A 21,709-nucleotide genomic window follows, 5' to 3' on the forward strand; every position below is an offset into this window, starting at 1 on the left:
AGGGGAGGGTCAGGGAGATGGAAAAGGTAGGCAACCAAGAGGCCAGCTAAAGTGGTCTAGGGCACACACGGACAAAGGATGCTGCTGTCCTTGCCTGAAATCAAATGATGACTTGGGATTGCAGGTCTGGAAGACCAAGTCTGAGAAGGACAGGCAGGGAGAGGTCTGCAGACACTGTCCCCAACAGAACGAGGACAGTGCCCCAGGAAGGCTTGGCAAGGCTATGTTGGGGATGGACTAGAGGAAATCCAAAAGTGAACCTAAGACTCCAATCAATGGCAGGAGCTTTAAAGACTTTTTAGAAGCCTTGTGACACCACCTTTTGGCACAGGGCTGCCTAGTTAATCCTCTGCCCCCACCTCACTCTATGCTTCAGCCCATGTGGCTCCATCTCCAGCCTCTGTGTCTTTGCCCAAGGTGTACCGGTGCCTGGTAGGCTATCTCCTCCCCATCCTGCCTTGGAATTCCTATAGGGCTCAGCTCTCCTATCACTTTCATGAGGTCTTTCTCGATCCTTCCAGTCAAGAGTGCCCTGACCCCCACCATAATCACCGTCTCTACCCCTCAGGGGTCTCTGTGCAGCGGGGCCTAATCCCTAATTAACAAATTCATGGATGAGGATCCCAAGCAAGGTTTATTACCAGACCCCCGCCTGACACCCCCCACACCTCACCCCCCCTGGCTTAGATGGCTGGGGCTGGTTGCCTGAGACTCCCCTCCCCGGACACCCACAAGAAAGGTCCTGTTACCTCTCTGACTCCTGGACCACTGCCATTTTCTTGGAGGTATCGCTGCTGGTCTCCCTGCACACAATGCATGTTTCCCAGCGCTGATCTCCAGATTCAAACAAATAGAGCTTGCCCATGTCAGTGCCCACAATGATCCGGTCTTCTGAGATCCAGGCGTGGGACAGGTAGTTCTGGGGCTCTCCCCGCTGGAAATTGGTTTGCTTCAATGCTCCCTCAGCATAACGGAAAAGTTTAAAGATGCCATTTCCAATGACACAAATCTGAGTGTTATCTTGGGGATTGAAGCTCACCTGTGAGAGGGAAAAAATTAAGCCAGTTTTCTCACATCTTCCGAGAGAAAACAGCTTCCATTTGCGAATGGCCTGTGCTGCAACCACTGCTGCATTCCATGTGCCTCAGGGCAGCAGCCTGGTCCCATGGGGAGGAAGAACCAGCTAGCCTGGCTGACAGGGAGAGCCAGGAAGGTCACTCTGAAGCCTCCAAGGGATGCCAGATCCACTGTGCCTTCTGGTCTGGCTGACCCCAGCCAACCGGTGCCCACTGAGTAAAAAATAGGATGAGTCCCTGTGCTTAGACAAGTCCGGGGGAGGTTGGGAGCTTGACTTCCAATCCTTGCCAGATTCTAGTTATGGGTTCTGTAAAATGGTGGTAACAAAGGGAATGGGGAATCAAGTGTGGGCTCGACAACGTCATTGCTCTAACAGGGACTGCAGTGGGACGTGGCCCTGAGAGTGGACCTAAGGGAGTCCCAGTCACAGGGATGTCAGGGCTGGTCACTCATTGGCCCCATTCTGCTGAGCTGGCCACAGCAAACAGCAGCCAGAGGTCCTCAGCAGAGTCTACAGATAGGCAGAAGGGTTGGGAGAGCTACAGGCAGAGGCACCATCTGTCCCCGATGGTATAATGGAGACTCTCCAATTCCGTGTTCCCTCTCAGTGAGGGGATTCTTACTACATAGAAAAGGGCCTGGGCTTCATAGTTTTACAAGACACCATCAAGTCCCTAACCCTAACCCTGATTTTGTAAGCTGGGCCCACACCACGAGAGGTCCTGGATTCTAAGTCTTCATTTATAGACAGGCACTACGACATCTGTGACTTGACCATCAGTTGCAGATCATATTGTCAATGCTCCTCTGCCTGCTCAAAGGAAGAACAGTCTTGGGGCCGCACAAATTAGGTTGTGCACTTTCTAGACTCTTGGGGTCAGAGTGGTCTATGTACAGCCTAGAAACGTCCAGGACAGACACACCAGGAGGATGGGTGGCCAACAGCACTAAATTTGCAGGGTGACAAGTCAAGGAGTAAGAGTAAACATAAGGGGAAGACTGAGAGGTCTGTATCCCAAAGACCTCCAAAAAAAGGGATAAGGACCTATTTGTATAAAGATGATAGCAGCTCTTTTTATGGTGGCAAAGAATTGGAAATTGAGGGGATGCCCATCAACTGGGGAATGGCTGAACAAGTTGTGGTATATGAATGGAATGGAATATTATTGTGCTATAAGAAATGAGGAGCAGGAGGATTTCAGAAAAACCTGGAAAGACTTATATGAACGGATGCACAGGGAAGTGAAAAGAACGAGAAGAATGTTGTACACAGTAACAGCCACATTGTGTGGTTATCAGCTGTGAATGACTTAGCCAACCTCATTGATACAATGATCCAAGACAATCCCAAAGGACTCATGATGAAGCGTGCTATCTGCTTATGGAGAAAGAACTGGTATTGACTGAATGCAGACTGAAGCAGGCGATTTTTCATTTTCATTTTTTTCTTTTGAGTCTTCTTGTACGAAATGACTAACATGGAAATGTTTTATATAATTGCATGTGTAAAACTTATATCTGATTGCTTACCATCTAGGGAAGGGGGAAAGGGGAGGGAGGGATAGAATTTGGAACTCAAAACTTTAAATAAAAAATGTTTAAATTTTTTTGAAAAGGAAATTAAGGGGAGGGGGAGATCAGAAGAGAGGGGATGAGACCAAGGGCACAGGCTATACAGAGTTGGCCTTGGTGAGCACGGCCACCCACTCAGAAGAGAGAATATTGGGAATGATGTAGAAAGGATGAAGGCATAGATTAAAGGAGAAGGGGGAGATTAGGGTCAATGGCCTTTGCTTGTAGGTAAAAATGCAGTGAGGCCCTCTCCTTCAATGACTGGGAGGAGCAATGGGGCGAGAGGTTTGGAGCGGATTGTGGGGTGTCTGATGAGGGTCAATCAGGGCACTCTGTGATCAGTCCCTATCACCAAAAGAATCAAGAGCACCTGATCCTAACTCCCTCCTTCTTCTCTCTAGTGAGGGGCTCCCATTCACTTCCATCTAAAGGTCCCGACTTGACTGGGTCAAGGGAAGGCCTAAGTACCTGAACACTCCTAAGTCAGCAAGCATTTACTAAGGGTCTACTCTGTGCCAGATACTGTGCTGGGCACTGAGGCAATTCCTGCTCTCCAGGGCTGCCATTGTACTGAGGGATGGGATGCACATACACAGAGAAGGGAATGCTGGCTATGTACCAACAGAAGCAGTGTTTGGAGGGCACTGCACCAGTAACTGGGGGAATCAGGAAAGGCCTCGACAGGAAGCTGCACTGGGAGGGAGAGTGCTTGGGGGGGACACACTATGGAGGGAGAGAAGCCAGCAGGCCGATCTGTGTGACGAGGCCAGGCTATGAGTGGGGTTCGGGTGGACTGAGCCTGTGGAGATGTGCAGAAGCCAGACTGGGAAGGCTTTAAATGCCAGCCAGAAGTGTCACCACTTCTGCAGGGGATGGAGCCTTTGAAGCATCCTACAGGGTCAGTGACAGGCTCTAAAAGCATAAAGTGAAGGTTTCACATGGACCAGTGTGTTCTCAGACGCCCTCGTTTGGGTAGCAAAGGCAATGCCTAATGCTCAGTGAGGCGGCTGGTGCTGAGACAGACAGGGGCCTTGGACTCTTTGTGTGGAGGAGCCACAGACCGGCCCCCAGGGCCCCAGGCCTGCTGAGTGGGCTGGGAAGGGCTGTGCTTTCAGGAGGAGGCCTGATGCCAACTCTGTGACTGGGAAGACCTCGGACAGGAGTTTTGTTTCCGTCATTTCTCAGGTTGTGAAGGGCTTTCAGTGCCCGGACCACCTGCTCTGCTTGGCCCCAGGAGGACCAAGGCTCGGCCCTGTAAGCAGAGCTGGAGCCCGGCCCCCACCAGCGCATGCTGCACAGTTTACAAAGCCCTTTCTAGCTATGACTCAAGTCTCCTGATGACTGGGTGAGTTTTCCTTATTCCTATTTTACAGATAAGGAAACAGAAGTTGAGAGCCTTGGCCAAGAGAGATAGCTGGCACACGTCAGAGACAGAATCAGAACCTTGGTCTTCTTGGTGTCTCCACTGTCCCAAATTCCCTCCCCTTCCTGGTGGTCTTCAGGCCAAGACAAGCTGGCCTGGGGCCAGGCCTGCACTAGAGGCGATCCCTGGCCTATGTGAGTGTGAGGTCCCTGCCTGTAGCCCAAGGCTGCCCTGGCCTCACATGCTCACCAACATGCACATCATTCTTGGTTTTAAAAGGTAGCAGGCTGTGGTGGATGGAAGTCTAGAGGTGGAACGAGGGAGACCAGAGTTTGCACCTCCTGGCCTTCCACAGGACCCTCTCAGAGTGCCGCTTTCCTCATGTGTCAGATGGGGATGGACATTGTCTCACAGGGTCATTGTGAAGAGCAGCTGGGATGATGTGTGTGAGGTATCAGATGAGCGGGGATACCACCATTAGTGCTGGTTCCCAGGGAGCACTGTGACTGAAGGTGTGGTGGAGGTGCCAGGGAAGGAGGTCCAGGGTCTAAACCCCAGCTCTGCTCCTTTTAGCCTGTATAGTCCTAGGCAAGTCCTCCTGCCTGCTCTGGGGGGCTGCTCCCTGCAAGGTAGCTCTGGGTACATCTGCAATGCCATGATCCTGTGTAATCTTTCCTCCCCTGAAGGCCCAGAGTTGTACCTCAGGCCAGCCCCTGGAGGGCAGAAAGTGCACACATCTGCTGTCCAGCCTTGCTAGCACTGGCCTGGATGCCCGCTGGTCTGGATAGCGCCCATGCACACACGCCTACCCACCTTTTAGTCATCCCCATGGCCATTACCTGGTAGATTGGGTTGTTCTGAACATCGGTTCTAACAATTGCCATCACTTTCTGCTTCTCCCACATCAAGTAGATTAGGTTGGACTCAGGAGGTCCCATCTGGGCCACAAGATACTTAGAGTCTGGAGAGAAGGCCAAGCTAATGAATTTCTGAACTGGGAAGTCGAAGTTGCTGAGGACTTTTCGCTTCCTGCAAGGAACTGAAGACAGCTCGTAAATGGTGATGGTGGGTTTGTCCTGCACAGTCTCTGAAATGGCCAGGTACCGCCGATTAGGGCTGATGGCCAGAGCAAGCATGCCCTGACTCTTCTCTGAACCTGCAAATGGAGGTAAATGCAGCTGGGTCATGGAGCTACAGGTGGAATGTAGTGGACTTCTATTAGTTTGCTCATTTGTCCAGCAATCAGTAGTCGTAATAGACTAACCAAGGATAAAAGGGTAAATGTGATATGTGCCCCATCTCAAGCCTATCAAGGGTCACAGAGGGAGTCTAATTAGATAGAAGGCCTGCGCATGGCTATGCTATGTCTTGATCTTAAAAGGAGAATGGAGAAAGACTGGAAGGAGAATACACTGGAGGAAAGGGGGGGAAGGAGAGGAAGGGGGGAAAACCCCCTCCTATAATTGGGGTGTCCAACTAGACATCTATACAAAGAGCGAGCAGGGGGAGCTGCTCATCTTTGAAGCTCAGACACAACTATGTACAAACAAGCTACAGACAGGATAATTTGGAAAGAATCAACAGAAGGAAGGCATTAGCCTTCGGGGGAACTGGGAAAGGCTCCTTGTAGAAGGTAGCATTTTAGCTGAGGGAATCTTTATGGCGAATCTTCCATTTTGGCAAACTGCAGGACATATGACATGTGGCCAGATTGTGTTGGAGGCCTTGAATGTTGTGGTAAGGACTCTGAGCTGTAATTGGTAGGCAATAGAGTGTCTTCAAGGGTTTTGAGTAGAGGAGACATTTAACAAGTGTGAATAGTGAAAATTAATCTGAGCTGTACTCTCTCTCTCTCTCTCTCTCTCTCTCTCTCTCTCTCTCTCTCAATTACTTTGTATTTTCTTGCCCATTTCTATGTGGTTTTCCCCAAGAAGGATGTGAGCCCCTAAAGGCGAGAGGCTTTTTAGATTTTATCTGCAAATCCCCATATTCTGGCATGGTGCCATGAATGTATACGATATTTCATTAAATGTGTGCTGAACTGTCTGAATTAGAAAGGGTGGCTCAGAAGGAGAGCGAAGGCCTTTCTGGAAGTCCCCAAGTCAACCCCCTGTGCTGGTGGGGCTGGAAAGAAGCACCGAAGTAGGTGGGGGGGGGCAGCAGCAGGAGCGGGGAGAGGGAAGGACAAGGGAGGAGCTGGGGACAGGTAGGTAAAGTATGTATAGAGACAAGATGCCAATGGTGGTGGGGGTGGGAGAGGCCTGCAGACAGCTGGAGATGAGGTCAGAGTATCAGTGTGGGAGTGAGTGGGACAGCCAAGGGAGAACACAGAGAGAAGGTAGACAACAGCAGACCTGTGGTGAGAAGGAACTGGAGGACTCCATGAAAAGATAGTTTAAGAGCATTATTCCAGAAGCCAAGGGTAGAATGTGGTCATGGGCATCAAATGGTCAGTGGGCATCCCCCAGGGCTCTATCCGGGCCCTCTTCTCCTTTAGCCTGTCTGCAGAAGGGTCCACCCTCACCTCTTCTCAGCCCACCCTGAATCCCCCACTGCCTTCGGGACAGCCCAAACTCAACACGTTCCAAACTGTGCCTATTCTCTCTTCCCTGACTCCTTCGCTCTTCCCAATTTTCCCATTACTGTCCATCCTTGAAGTCACCTAGGCTTAGCAGGCACGGCATCCGCGATGCTGTCATTCTGACAACATCAAAGCCAGTCTCCGCAGGTCATGCCTCTCCCATCCTCCACATATTCCAGTGGGATTTTCCTAAAGCACAGATCTGACCACACCACTCTCCTATTTGATTAAGCCCAAGGGTTCCCTATTACCTCGAGAACAAACAGAAAGCCCTGTTTGGCTTTTAATGCCATTCCCAGGTGGTTCCTTTCCACCTTTCCAGGCTTTTTACGCTTTAAGTCCCAACTAAAATCCCTCCTTCTAAAGGAAGTCTCCCCTAACCCCTCTTAATTCCAGGGTCTTCCCTCTGATAATTATTTCCTATTTATCCTGTAATAGCTTGCTTTGAATATATTTGTTCATATGTTGTCTCCCCCATTGGATTGTAAACTCCTTGAGGTCAGGGACTATCTTTTGCCTCTTTTTTGTATCCCCAGTGCTTAGAACAGTGCCTGGCACATAGTAGATGCTTAATAAATATTTAATGAGCCGAACTGAATTTTAGTCCTCTCCACACTTCTGAAGGTCCAGTCATGCTGGCCTTCTTTATCAAGCATAGTATGTGCTTAATACACAGGGCAGCTATGTGGTGCAGTGGATAGAGCACTGGTCCTGGAGTCAGAAAGATGCCTTTTCCTCAGTTCAAAATCAGCCTCAGACATGTACTTGCTGTGTGACCCTAGACAAGTCACTTAACCCTGTCTGCCTCAGTTTCCTCATCTACACAATGAGCTAGAGAAGGAAATGGCAAACCACTCCAAGTATCTTTGCCAAGAAAACCCCAAGTGGGGTCATGGGGAGTTGGATATGAAAGAAAAACAACTCAACAACAACAAAGATGCTTAGTAAATGTTTAATGATCTGAACTGAATTTTGCTCCTCTCCACATGCTCTCAAGGCCTCCCTGCTATCCCTCACATTTGACATCTCTGTCTTTGCACCTCGACCTCCAAACCTCCTGGGCTTCCTTCCAACAAATCCCACATTTGAAAAGAAGCCTTTCCCAGTCCCTCCAGCTGTGAGTGCCCTGTGAAATCACCTTCACCCTAATCTACATAGATCCTGCACACACTTTTTTACCTGCATGTTATCTACCCCTTCAGATTACAAGCTTCTGCCTTTGTATCCCCAGCACTTGGCACAGGACCTGGCACATTGGGATTGTAGATTTTTCTTTGTGTTTGCTGATTTCATTTCCTTCATTGATACAATCTTGATGTGTTTAAAACCCCATGATTTAAGGAAGGGGAGCCCTGGATACCTACAAAGCCCCAAGATTTTGGACAATCCGAGGTCACAGCTTCTACAAGTGGGGAGCCCCTTTGCCAGGAGTCCACCTGCTCCCCTGACTCCATGGACCACCCACGGGGACCACAAGTGGCAGAGCTGGGGATTTCAGCTATAGGTGGACTGTAGGCATTTCCAGAGAAGGGGGTAAGTGGAGAGGGGTTGATGGGTGCTTGTGCTTGGACTCTAAATTCTAACAGCCTCTGCTTGGGTGCTTGTTCCTGAACCCCAATTCCAAAACATCCCGTTCTCGTAAACACATCTTGTTCCCAAAACATTCTATCCCAGGCTGTCTCTCTCTCGCTAAAGGGCAGCATGACCCAACTTATCCCTGCTTCTACCTCAGGAAGCAACTATGTGCAACTATAGATTGAATTCCCGATGCTGATAACTGACTGAACACTGAGTCATAACCATATTTACTATTCCCTTTAACCCCTTTAGTGAACTTAGTGACGTTTCACAGTAAAGACCACACCCCCAGCAACCCCTCTGTGGGCTATTTCCTAGAGAACTCTGGGTGATAATGCCTGCTCAGTAGATACTAAATGTGCATGTTCCTTTAAGAGCTAACCACGCCTTGAACATTCCCTAAACCACTCCCTAATCCCACCCCCAAACACCTAACTGACATGCCCCTCCCTTAATCCCCTATTAGCTTCTAGATTCCCCCTGCACCTCTGCATGGTTGCAGGCTCCCTAAGAACTCTTGCCGGATGAAAAATTGTAATAAATCTTTGCCTCCTTGACTTAAAGAATGCTTGTGTCCGCGAATTCATTCCAGGTGGCCCCTTCCTGGGAACTTTAGTTTGGGATCCCTGCATCCCTGGGTTTCTTTCTCCCCCTCTACAAGGTCACTTCTTTATGGCTCTGCCCTTGCAGAAAGTAAAGTGTTAAATGAGAGAGTCTGTACCAGGAAGAGCAAAATGCCAGGCTCCAGCACCCCCAGAATGCAAGGGCTGGGCAACGAGGATATACTCTATAAATTCTGCCAACTGTGATCGAGGGGATCTGGTGGCTGATAGAGGCGGCTAAGAGAAGGAGACATAAAATTATTAGATGGAGAAAGACAGCATGAGACAGGAAGATCCGAGTTCAAATTCTGCCTCAAACACCATAGGACCCTGGCAGGTTTTTTTTTTTTTTTAACGCGTCTGCTCTGGTTTACTGATCTGTAAAATGGGGGTAGTCATAGATCCCACTTCCCACAGGGAGATAATGCTTGTAAAGTCCCCCAGGCATGCCAGCTGTCCTTCGACGTTTTCTGAGGTGTGTGTGTGTGTGTGTGTGTGTGTGTGTGTATGGGGGGGGCTGCCTCAGTTTCCCCGCCCCCCCCGCGGGGGTACCTGGGATGAACTTCTGCCACTTCTGGTCCACATTATACTTCACGCAGTGGTTCCCACACGGAAAGATGACGACCTGCTCGTCGAAGAAGCAGAGGTTGTTGGCGACGCGGGCGCGGAGCCCGAAGATGTGCTGGGCCTGGGCCACCACGGTGGTCATGGCGCCGCGGGGAGGGGGGAGCAGGGGCTGCGGAGGGGAGAGAGTGTTCATGACCCCTGACCAGTGACCTCACCGTCCTCCCGGGCTGGGACCTCCGCCCCCGGGCCCTGACCTGTGACCCCGCGGGGCCCCCTCCGCAGCTGGCCTCAGTCGCTTCTGTCTCTCTCTCTCTATCTCTCTCTCGTTCACGCTCTCCTTTTCCTTTGGCTTGGCCTCTCTTAGGAAACCTCTGTGTTCCCAAGGCAACGGTAAACAGGAAGAGGCGGGTCTTCCCGCCGGAAGCAGAAGCATCTCACCGGAAGTGAAGGCGGCGAGGCTTGGGCGGTGGTGACTGGGCTCGCGGAAGGAAGGAAAGGCAGTGATGGCGGCACTGGCGTCAGGCTCGGATTCGGAGGCGGACTCAGAGGCGCTCTCGGACGCCGAGGTCAGTGGTCCCCTTCCCTCCTCCAGGCCCGGTCCCTGGTCCCGACCCTTGCTCCCTCCCCGGGCCTGGCATGCCCTGACGCCGCCTTGTGTCCCCGCAGCTGCAGGAGGCCTTCGCTCGGGGCGTGCTTAAACCGGGTCTCAATGTGGAGCTCGAGGCGCCGAAACGCAGGCAAAATGACGTGGTGAGCGCGGGCGTGGAGGTGGGGAGTGTTTTGGAGTGGGAGAGATTGCCGGGGGTAGAGTGGGCTTGCGCTTCGACTCCACGTGCGGCGCCTGGCGCCTTGGAGCATGCGCGATGGCGTCGTGAGTGGGCGGGGGAGGAGCTAGGAGCCTCCACGCGCGGCTCCGGGTTTGGGGGGCGGGATGATTGAGGGCACAGGTGTATTTGGCGTGGGATGGGGGTGGGGCGCGCTGGCAGGTGTCCGCGGAGGGTCCCCAGGAAGCTCACTGTGGGCACTCCCTAGGCTGGGCTGGGTCAATGCCTGGCCGAGTTCCGGAGGAACCTGGCGTGGGTGGAGCGGCTGGACGTGACCGTGGGGCCAGCGCCAGAGCTCCCAGCGCAGCAGACGCTCCTGGAGCCTGGAGCCGTGGACCCCGAGGACGACTTCCGGAGGGAGATGACCTTGTAAGTGGTGGGGGGAGGGGGCGGCCTGGGATCGGATGGGGAGGGGGTGAGCGGGAGGGGCCCCCTCTGCAGCTGCCGGTGTCTGTCTGCCAGTTACCGCCAGGCCCAGGCTGCGGTCTTGGCCGTGCTGCCCCGGCTCCACCAGAACCAGATCCCCACCAAGAGGTCCCAGGATTACTTTGCAGAGATGGCCAAGTCTGACCAGCAGATGCAGAAGGTGGGTGTCTGTCCCAGTCTGGGCAGGGGCTTCTCTTGTCTGAATCCTTTCACCGCAGAGTCCTTGTTTCCTCTTTTCATTTTGGGCTCTTTGCAGTAAAGCCTTCTCCCCACCTCCACCAGCCTGCTCTCTTTGGGTCTTCTCTGTCTACTCAGGGCAGTGTGCCAGGCCAGGGTCCCCTCCCCCCAGGCTCAGTGATGCCTCCTTGGTCCTGTCATGAAGTGGAGTAGAAAAATTCAGACCGCAGAGGGCAGAGCTCTGTCTTCCACGAGGTGGCCTGAGGGCCCTTCCTGCTTTATGTCTGTGACCTGAGGAATAGGCTTCCCCCCACAGCTTTAGTTTGGGGTGCTCCCTGCCTCCTGTGCCACAGACGTGGGCACCAGTGCTGACCTTGGAGTCGGGAAGATACTTCCGAGCTGTGTGACCCTGGGCAGCTGACTGTACTCACTGCCTCCGTTTCCTCCTTAAAAACAAGACTAATAGTAGGAGCTGCCTCCCTAGGTTGTTGTGCAGACTTGAAAGTGCCCTGTATGAATGCTGGCTGCCTGGGCGTTACAGGGTGGGGCTGGAGCCCGCTGCTCCCAAAACCCTTGATTTGGCCCTGGAGGAGCTGGCAGAGGCTGGCAGCCTTTCACTGCTGGTAGGCAGGAGTGGTGCAGAGACTGTGTCCAGCAGTCTGTTTTCCCGTCTCCCCTTGATGGGCAGCTTATTTTAAAAGCACGCTGGTAGAGACCGTCTTCCTTGGTGCCAGCTCTGGGACATCTGAGAGTGTTGCAGGTTGAATGCCGTCCCTCCTCCCCTGTCTCTTGGCTTCTTTCAGAACCTGGGAAGGGCCCTTCTGGTGTGGGCCCGTCTTCTCCAGCTGCCATCCAGTGCTGTGTTTGTCTCTAGTCGGTGCATTGTCTGTGCCCTTCAGACTGGTTGCTCTTGAGGGCGGTGGCTCTGATTTTTGCCTTTCTCTGTATCTCCAGGGCCTAGCACAGGCGCTTACCCAATTCTTGTTGATGCTAATGAGCAGAAGTCTGCCTTCCCTGGACCTCATACTGGGCACTGGGGGACGCTGGTGTCAGAGTCATGGCACCATTGGCCTCAGGGCTTCCTCTGTTTACTTCCTCCAGATTCGACAGAAGCTCCAAACGAAACAGGCTGCCATGGAGAAGTCTGAAAAGGCCAAGCAGCTTCGAGCGCTCAGGAAGTATGGCAAGAAGGTAAGAGGCAGAAAGCGGTGGGGCTGATTGGGGCCTGGCTTTGGGGTCAGACCCCTCTTGCATCCAGTCTGTCAGTGGAAGCAGGACCTGGGCCCTGGGGCCCCCTTCTTACTGCTACTTTCTGTTGTTGCTGGAGGGGAGGGAGGTATTTTCTCTGTGTCTACCGACGCCTTGCAGCAGCTGGAAGTGATGGGGCAGGGTGATGGGGCAGCATTGGTGTGATCGAAGATTTGCCCCCTCGATCAGGTGAAGAGAAAGGGCTTGATCTCAGGGCCCAGCCTTGGGGTTTCCATGGGCTTCCAAGGAGCCTCTTGGCTCCTTATTCCTGCTTGGGATCCAGTCTCGTGCTTGGCCTTGTGTTTCCTGGGGCCAATGTAGAGTTAATCAGCACAGCTTCGGTTTCTGGACTGGCCTGGGCTGTGTCTCTTCTAGGTTCAGACAGAGGTTCTTCAGAAGAGGCAGCAGGAGAAGTCTAAGATGATGACGGCCATCAAGAAGTACCAGAAAGGTCAGGGCAGACTGGGGTGGGGCGGGGAAGCCAGGGCTTAAAGGAGGAGACCCCCAGGGGCTGCTTCTCAGGGCCCAGCTGTTCTCCTGATCGGATCCCTCTTCATACCCAGGCTTCTCCGACAAACTGGACTTCCTGGAGGGAGATGGGAGGTCGTTCTCGAGGGGCCAGAAGGAAGGTGTCAAAGCCCAGCAGATGAAGAAGGGGTGAGGCTGGGCTTTCTCTTGCTTTCGGCTGTTTAAGAGGCTGGAGGGATGGGATGTTGATGAAGCGCCTGCTGGGTCCCAGGCACTGTGCTGAGTGTTTTACACAGCTGAGGCTCTTGTGCCCGTTTTGCAGTAGAAGACCCTGGGCTTAAGTGACTTCCCCTGGAGTCATGCAGCTAGGAAGTAAGTTCAGATCTGAGGCCAGATTGGAATCCAGGTCTTCCTGACTGAGCCCAGGCTCAGAGATCCACTATCTCACCTGGACACCCACCAGGAGCAGAAGCCTTGGGTTGGCCGGTCCTCTAATCAGCCAGCATTTATTTAGCACTGTGTGTCAGGCCCTCCTTGCCCTCAAGAGAGCCTGATTCTGCTGGCATAAACATGTGATCAGTGAAGGATATGTATGCAGAGTTGGTGAGAGGTAGTCTCAGAAAAGCCATGGAGGGGCATGAGGTAGGATGGGTTTTGTGGCCGAGAAAGCTCTTTCACAGAAGGTGGGTTCTGAGTTAAGCCAGGGTGTACAGCTGGTGCAGAGTTGTGGAGTGGGGAGGAGGCTGTGTCACTGACTACAGAGCACGTGGAGGAGCCTTACTCTAGGAAGAGAGGAAGGGGCTGGTCAGGCAGGGCTTTTAAAGCCAAACAGGAGTTTGTGTTTGGTCCTGGAGGTCCCAGGTTGGGCTCCTGGGTCGGAGCAGCCTCATGGTGGAGGATGGGTCTGGGCAGGGCTTTGGAGCCTGGTTGGGGAGGGACCTTGAGGGGAGAGCATTTGATTTCAGGCCCAGTGCCAAGCGGCGGTACAAAAACCAGAAGTTTGGTTTTGGTGGAAGGAAGAAAGGGTCCAAGAGGAACACCCGTGAGAGTTATGATGACGTGTCCAGCTTCCGGGCCCGGACCGCCCATGGCAAGGGCCCCCACAAGATGGGCAAGAAGCTGTCCAATGTGAGTGCGCTTAAAGGCCTGGGCCCACGGTGGGAGGGAGGGGCAGCAGTAGGACACCTCTGAGACTGGGGTATCTTTTTGTCTTTATTTTTTTTAGAAGAGACCTGGAAAACGGGCGAGAGAGAAAATGAAGAGCCGTGCACGCTAAGTGCCACCTTTTATACAAAGGAGTGGACACAAAGGACGTAGGCTCTTGCCACGGCCATCCCTTGGCTGCCTTTGCTTTCTGAATGGGGGGGGGGAACTGGGGGAGTTGCAAGCCACCCCTGTAGCATTGGCTGGCTGGTGGGGGCTGGGGGTGGGAGAATGGGTCCTAAAATGGGTGTGAGCAGCTTCAGAAGATTGGGACATGGCCCAAGGACTGGGGAGCCAAGCATCCCTGGCCCCACTAGTCTGAGCTTTGCCTGGCCTTGATGCGCCAGAACTCCGCCATGTACTTTGTGATGTCCTTGTAGCTGCGGAAAAAATTGATCCTGGTGTCCGTGCGCTCGCTGGGGATCTAGAGGATGACATACGTGGCCGTGAGGGGGTGAGGCAGCTGTTCCCCTGCTGCCCTGCCCCTGGATCCCCGACCCCCCCATCATTCATAGCCCCTGTGGGGTCAATGCCAGCCCCTTTCCAAAGGCTGTGTAAATAAATGACTGTCAGGACCATTATGGCTTGAGTTTAATTGGATGCAGCCTTAAGCCAGCCCAAGCCTGGCTTCCCCTCTGCCTCTTGCTTCTCTCTCCCCCCTTCCCACACTTCCCCTTGGTAGAATGGCCTTTTCCTTGGTGTATGGGCCCTTTTGCTGCTCTGGAGTGGCAGCCTCAACCCACTGTGATCCATTCATGAGTCCTGCTGCTCTCAGCAGTATTGCAGGGTCAGAGCACTAGACCTGGGTTCAAATTTTGGCTCTAGTCCTTAACTTTGTGGGGCCCTGGGTTCCTTTATGTCTCAGTTCCTCATCTGTTGGTTAAGGATGGGCAGCATAAGGGGGTAAAAGAGGCCAGGGAGGGACAGGACAGGCTAGCTGATGTTGAAATCTGGGGGCTGAGGGCATGGCTTGGACCAGCCCTGTACTTCACACCCTGCCCCCTTTTCTCTTCAGAAGGGGTGGGTGGACCTCTGAGGCCCCTTCCAGCTCTGAAGCCTGCTGTGTGTGAGCCCTGTGATATCTGTGCTTCTGGAGGCTGAGTTGGGGGCTTCTGGGGGGTCCCCTTTCCTGTTCTTCCCCTGTGTTCTCTTTAGTCCCTTTGTCTTTGACTGGGGGTGCGGGCTCCTAGGACTGATGCTGCAAATAATGTAAAGTTCGTGTCCCCACATCCATTCATTGGTATTCCTAATGAGTGAGAATTTACCATTTGTCCCCTGGACACCCTGGCCAGAGGTAGCTGGAGGAGACCTGAAGTTACCTGATTCCGTCCCCTGCCATGTCAGGGAGATTCCCCGAGTATCTGGCTTAGGTTCCTCCTTGTGTCTAACCAAAAAGTGTGGCCACAAATTAAGCCCATTTCCTTCTGTCCAGTCCTCTGGTGATGGGCCAATGTAGCTCATTAAGCCTGTGGCCTGGGAAGGGTGAGGGGTTAGCTGTGAATGGGGGTAGTGGGGGGCAAGATTTGGGGCTTTCCCTCTCGGAAGACCACCTGCGGCTGCCTAGAGCACTCACCAAGGGCTCAGAGTCCCAGCCAATTTCCTGGCTCTCTGTCTGGGGCTCCGAGTATTTCTTCTTGGGTCCCTGGGCGGCATAGTGAATGATGTTAAGGAACTTGGCTATAGGTAAGAGACAAGTTAGGGAGCTTTTGAAATGTGATGGGCAAAAGACCACCTCGTACCATAATTCATCTTCCACTTAACCATCAAATTGGCATTTCTAAGCACAGATCTGACCATGTCACCCTGTTGCTAAGATGAAAACACAAAATGCTCAGCCTGGCACTGAAAGCACCCTACAATAGTAGGTCAGTGGTGGGCTTGTGGTCCACCAAAGCCCCTGGATCATTTTAAGAAATGGAACTGTCCTGCCACACCTCTTCCATCGTGTACGGGGGAAACACATGTCAACCAACTGGCCCCTGAGAGAGAGAGAACTGTACCCACTGGTAGGCATGGAGGGGGCTGGACAGCGAGCTCCTAATGCTTCACAGCTATGCTGTCCTGCCAAGATCAATATGGAGTCAGTCAAGGGAGCAAGACCAAGCTGGGGGTGGTGGGTTGGAGAGTAGGGTGAGGGCTGTTAATTCTTCATTCTTGAAGAGGACCAGGCCCATCACCAGGATGATGTCTTGGATTGAATTTAAGTGGGGCCAACCTGCTCAAAGTCCAGTCATCAGCCTCTCTCTACCCTTGGCCTAGGGAGCTTGTACCTGAGGCAGGTGGCTTAAGTCTAGCACCACCTGGTGGTCACAATACACATGACACTCCCTTGCTGGTTGAGTTAAGTGATCAGACTTCGCTAAGCTCATGGAATTCAGGGCAGGTGTAGAATGATACTGCTATTGCAGGACTTTTGTCACGTGGGACACCCAACAGTGCTTCGCTGTTAAATGTGTGATCTCATAGATACAAGCGCCAACCACGATGTGGATTGTTGCCCTGATCCATGCAATCCATGCCCTCCCCTAAATGGGCCACAAGGTCTTCACATTGTGGGGTTATCAGTGGGGCAAAAGGGCCATCTGCTGGTCCTCCCAACATGTGACCAGCCCATCAGTGGTGGTGTTGGTGTTGGGGTCTTTGTGGTCCTACGTTGATGGCATTCTTAATACCACACTGTATTATTCATCTGTCATGTCACCTGCCCGCCCTCTCCATGCCCCAGTGACCCTCCATTTCAATCCTTCCAAGACTCGTCCATACAAAATGACACTGGAGGAATGTTTGGTGTTTAAGAGAGTGGCCTTCATCTCACAGAGAAGCCCACAGTCAGTAAAAGCACTGGACCGTAACCCATACACCGCTGCCTCCTAGTTGACCCTGGGCCCAGTTTGCTGTCCATTTGCAGGGCTGGCCCAAATGAGTATGCTGATAGATGACCTCCATGATTTATTCATCCAGCCTTGGGCCCAACTTTAGTCCCATCAAGCTCTGTTCTGCTTTCTCAGCCTTCAGGGACCCAAAGTAACCCCCATGCTATAAGGAGAAGTCAGGGGAAGATGGACTTTATTGAGAGTAATCTCTTCCTTCCCCTCCCTCCCCCCCACCTGAAAAATCAAGCTTCTGGATGATCTGGCTATAATCTGGACCCCAGCCACACCAGAGTCTGGGCCCTTCTGAACACTCATGAATACTACTACTTGTATCCTTGCCAACTTGCTGCTCCTAGGGACCAGGGCAGGGCAGAGGCGAGCTTATGATTGTCTACTGGGTGAAATGTCCCCACCTTTTTCACCTGTTCGAGCAGAGAGAATCCTTACCATCTGCAGGTTCCTCCACATTATCATGCCAGGACATAGGCTTCCTGGTGATGGTGTGAACTGCAGAGAGACAATACAAGAGAGCCATTATCCCCTCCTGTCCCAAACCTAGTGTGAACTGGAGAAAGGCCATACAAAAGAGGCTTTATCCTAGCACTAACTCTACACTCTACTACTGCCCCAAACCTAGTGCAAACTGGAGAGAGAATACAAGAGAGCCATTATCCCAGCCCCAACTCTTCTTCTCTACTGTCTATCCCTGTCCCAAACCTGGTGTGAACTGGAGAAAGACCATACAAGAGAGGCTTTATCCTAGCACTGATTCTGCACTCTACTGCCCCAAACCTAGTGCAAACTGGAGAGAGACTACAAGAGAGGCATCACCCAGCACTAACTTCCTCTCTACATCCTAAACCTCCTGCCTCAAGTCTGGTGTGAACCTGGGAACATTACACCAAAGCACTTCTTGCTCTTTGTCCTAATCCTGTCCAAGCCTGGTGATGATGCTGAGATAGAAAGGCAGAAGACAGTTTTTTCAGCATTGTCTCTCTGCCCCATCCTCAGGGTAGTGATGGTATGAAATGTAGAGAAACAATATTAGACCTGTTAGCCCAGTGTTAACTCTATCCTATACCTCACTCTCCCTGCCCAAAGTGTGGTAATTGTGTCCACTGCAGAGAGACCGATAGAGAGAAGCCAGAGGCAGGATCCCTGCTTGAGTATGTTGTAAATGGGTATTCCTCTGTGGGTAGTTGGCTGCTAAGGTCCCTTCTTAGCCTGCCATTCTGTGATTCTTTGAGACACTGACCACAGCACAATCTCGCTTTCCCTTCACAGCTAACTCCTCTGCCCAAAGCCAGGTCTTTGTGTGAACTGCAGAGGGACAATGCAGAGAACCACGACCACACTGTCTCCCACCCTCTGTCTCACTTCGAAGGTGGAGATAAAAACAGACATTTAGATCCCACTTTATACATTGTCCTGTTTGAGATTCGCAACCACCCTGTGTGGTGGTTAGTACGGGTAGCATTACTGCCATTTTAGAGATGAAGAAACTTAGGCTGGGAGAGGTTAGCCAGGACTCCAAACTCAGTGCTCTACTACTGTTGTCTGACGATGGTGTGACCTGGAAAAGAAATGACAGGAGGAGCCCGTTACTCCAGCTCTAGACTTCCTCTTCTTCTGTCCCCCAGGCTGAGGCCTGAAGCACTCTTGGAGAAGTAAGAGTGATGGGATAAAGCTGCATCTGTGGCCTCATTGGGTTTAAAGCTAGAAAGAACCTTAAAAGATTGAGTCCAATCCCTTATCTGGGTCCCCAAAAGATTTTTTTAAACTGAGCTGCACCCACAAAACAAATCCTTTTAATTCATTCCTTGTGCCTCTCCCCCAAGTACATAGCTTAGGACTGAGAAAGAAGTGAGGCTCAGAAAGAGTTCTGTTCTTCCCATTTGAAATGCCTTCCCCCATGTCTCTAACTATCCAAAACCCATCTACCCTTCAAGGCCAGTCCCAGTCCCTGATGTCCAAGATGCCATCCCTAATAACAAGCCTACATTGCCTTCTTGCCTTCATAACTGTGCCTAGATCTCCTGGTTTTTGCCTGTCTTTGTATCCCTCGAGCTTGGCATATGGCCTGGTATACAGCAGGTGCTTAATAAAGGCTTCTTTTCAAGCCACACCCGCTTTTCACTGTAATGATCTAAAATCGGAGTCTTAGATTTCACAAAAGAAGAATGGGAAATAAAAGCACAAAACATTCCCAGCAAGATCTGATTTCTTGATAAAACTCTAAGATGTATAATTAAAGGGATGGCTGAGATAGATTTGGAAAAGGAAGCAGTGACTACAGAAAGCCAATATGGTTTCATCCAGAATGGGTATTTCCAAACTCTGAGATTCTGTGTTTAATCACTATTATAAGAAAGGCAGCTTAGTTTGGGGGATGGAACACAGCCCTCATACTCGAGGTGCCCTGGGTTCAAGTGCCACTTGTGACACATACTATATGACCTTGTCTTGCAAGAGACAGCTTTCTAGGCTAAGAAGAAAGACGGTGTGTTGGGAGGGGGAGTTTTAGCACTGGATGCTCCCCATGAGAATGAAATCTTGGGTTGGGACCAAAAAAAAAAAAAAAGGATTGACTACTTACTGTGTTCCAGACACGAGGGAAACAAAAATGAAATCTTTGTGCAGTTTAGAAAAGAAAATAAACAAGTATGTTCACAAGAGGAGTGTGAAGATCAAACAACTTGGCCTGAGCAACTCAAGGAAAGACAGATCATTGCTCTCTGGGGTGGAGTGGGAAAGGGTGGCTTTGGGGATGAAGCAGGTAGCCAGGTGGATACCACGACTAGAGTCTCAGACTTGGCAATCAGGGAGGCCAGATTTCAAATTCTGCCTCAAACACTTATTAGCAGTAGGCAAGTTGCAAAACCTTTCTGTGCCTCAGTGTCCTCATAAAATGGGGATAATAGCATTGGCCCCACAGAGTTTGGGATCAAATGAGATCACTCCCATAAAGTGCTTTGCAAACCTTACTGAGCTTTATAATTGCTAGCTATCGAGAGAGTTGGTAATCGAGCTAAGCCTTAAAGTGAAAACAGACTTCGGGAGATAGAAGATCTGACCCCATGCCATGAATCCCCCTCTCCAGCTGTCCACATCTGGAGGGCTGGGGGCACCACACATGCACATCTTTTCTTTTTTAATTTTCTTTTTAGAAGGGGGGAAGAAGTGACTTGCCCAAGTGTCTGAGGCCGGATTTGAACACATGTGCACATCTAACCCTAACCCTAATTCCAAATTATCTCTGAGGGTTGGAGAACCTAGTCCTGCTTACCTGGGATGCCCAAGTGTGTGTCTTTTCTTACAGAGAGTGCTCGACCACTGTTTCCAGCCTCATTCCCAACTAGGCAAGATGAACATTTTGTGGTTGTTCAGTTGTGTCTGACTCTACATGACCTCGTTTGGGGTTTTCTTGGCCAACATACTGGAGTGGTTTACTATTTCCTTCTCCAGCTCGTTTTACAGATAAGAAAACCGAGGCCAATGGGGTGAAGTGACTTGCCCATGGTGTCACAGCTAGAAAGTATCTGAGGTGAACTGGTGAAGATGAGTCTTCCTGATTCCAAGCCCAGGGCTCTATTCGCTTTGACATCTAGCTGCCCTAAGACAGGCATTAGAAGGCACTTGGAGGCCAGAAGTTGGATCTCCCTCCTTTTCATTCATCTCTGATGCTCCAGAGGCCAGGTTCTATGCCTGGCATTGGGTGGGGGAGGGGCACGAGAGAAGAGCCAGGTTCTTCTACGGAGCCTCCCTTGTAGAGGAGATGATAATAGTATTAGCTATACTATAATACAGTGATAATAGCTAGTATCATTAAATAACTAATAGCTAGTACCAATATGGCCCTTTTAAGGTTTGCAAAAATGACAAAATATCACCTCATTTTATTCTCACACAGCCCTGGGAGGCAGGTGCCTCCCCATTCTACAGGTGGGAAAATTGAAAAGGAACAAAAGATTTTCCTAGGGTCACTCAGCTAATACATGTATAAGAGGATTTGAACTCAGACCTTCCTGACTCCAGGTCCAGCACTCTAGGGTGTTTCTCCCTTCGTCCCTTCACTCCCCGACCCCCCGCCCCGACCCAGCTGCACCGTGTGTGCCGGCACCCCAGGCACCCTTTACACCCCAGGCTTCCCCTGTTCTCCCCCACCCCCAGACACGTCTCACATAGAGTGGGCTATAGGAATTCCTGTGTGACTCCCGCTAAATCCTCAGTGGACTAGGGGTGAGTGCGGGTGCACTCAGTGGGGTTCATGCATCCTCCAAGTGCAGCGTCTTGGGGAAGAGGCTCTCAGGATTCCCCTCCCTCCCCACTGGTGGCTGGGCCGGCGGATCCTGACCCGAAGACTTTGCTTAGTACTCGCAGTGTGGATGCCGCCTTAGTGGGGTTCCTGTGATCCTCCATGGGCGATTTTCCGGTCTGATTCTCGGGCCCCTCTTATCCTCTCCCAGGGCTTCGTGCCTGGGCGCATCCCTTCCCCACAGGTGGGTAGGTGGGGAGGAGGCTGGCGCATCCCGATACTCTGAGCCCTCCCCGCTCTCCCCCCGGGCGGGGCGGGGCGGGGTGCACACCTTTGCGGTTGGGGTTCACGTGGTAGGTAGTGTACAGCTTCTGGGCCCGAAGCTCCTTGCGGATCAGCTCGCACATGATCTGGTTCTGATGCACTTGGTCCGGAGGTGCCTTCTCTCGCCCGTGAGAAGCCATGGTCTGGATCCAGCTACCTCTCGCTGCCCTCTAAGCTCAGTTGGCCGCCGGTTCAGACGCCGTCTCTAGGCAACCCGGTCTCGCTCCGCCCCATCCCCCACAGTGGTAGGGTCCGCCCAGGCCCCCAGCTCGCACTTAGGTCCGAGCGCTCACTCCCGGCCCTTTCCCCACCCCCCACCCCAGGACGTGTTCTCTGAAGGTGCTGTAGAGCCCGAAGTGTGTTTACCCCACCCCCTACCCACTGGATGGGACAGCGCAGAGCCCACTTCCCTTGTTAACTGTATTAATTAAAAAAAAAAAAAAGAAGCCGGCAGTCTCCCTGTCTCCCCCTCCACCCGTTTCCAAGACACCCTCCGGCAGCAGCAATAGTGAAATCCCTAAATCGCAGATCAACGCCGGCGGGTTTCTGGCCTCATCTCTCCCCCTCTCGC

General features: G+C 52.0%; 3 protein-coding genes across 3 annotated transcripts in view; 1 reads left to right on the forward strand and 2 right to left on the reverse strand.

The window, feature by feature from the left end:
- Positions 1-9,635, reverse strand: part of CFAP57 (cilia and flagella associated protein 57) — a 58,904-nt gene extending 49,269 nt beyond the window's left edge. The window contains exons 1-4 of the mRNA XM_036757353.1: positions 9,595-9,635; positions 9,326-9,509; positions 4,852-5,168; positions 750-1,039 (exon numbers count right to left, since the gene is read on the reverse strand). Of these exons, the coding sequence (XP_036613248.1) occupies positions 750-1,039; positions 4,852-5,168; positions 9,326-9,482 (764 nt within the window). The 5' untranslated portion in view covers positions 9,483-9,509; positions 9,595-9,635. The remainder of the gene's footprint in view (positions 1-749; positions 1,040-4,851; positions 5,169-9,325; positions 9,510-9,594) is intronic.
- A 141-nt stretch (positions 9,636-9,776) lies between these two features.
- Positions 9,777-14,267, forward strand: EBNA1BP2 (EBNA1 binding protein 2). The gene is made up of 9 exons (XM_036757355.1): positions 9,777-9,906; positions 10,007-10,090; positions 10,373-10,533; positions 10,627-10,750; positions 11,869-11,958; positions 12,391-12,466; positions 12,579-12,672; positions 13,449-13,611; positions 13,709-14,267. Exons 1-9 carry the CDS (start codon positions 9,844-9,846, stop codon positions 13,757-13,759), a joined length of 906 nt encoding a protein of 301 aa, XP_036613250.1. The 5' UTR covers positions 9,777-9,843; the 3' UTR covers positions 13,760-14,267.
- On the reverse strand, positions 14,000-21,278 carry FAM183A (family with sequence similarity 183 member A). The gene is made up of 4 exons (XM_036757356.1): positions 21,146-21,278; positions 17,007-17,066; positions 15,260-15,363; positions 14,000-14,110 (listed from the first exon to the last, which is right to left on the reverse strand). The coding sequence occupies exons 1-4, from the start codon at positions 21,276-21,278 to the stop codon at positions 14,000-14,002; spliced, it is 408 nt and encodes a 135-aa protein (XP_036613251.1).
- Between the last annotated feature and the right edge of the window lie 431 nt (positions 21,279-21,709).

The sequence above is a fragment of the Trichosurus vulpecula genome, chromosome 4, assembly GCF_011100635.1.
Source record: "Trichosurus vulpecula isolate mTriVul1 chromosome 4, mTriVul1.pri, whole genome shotgun sequence".
Classification (NCBI taxonomy): Eukaryota; Metazoa; Chordata; class Mammalia; order Diprotodontia; family Phalangeridae; genus Trichosurus; species Trichosurus vulpecula.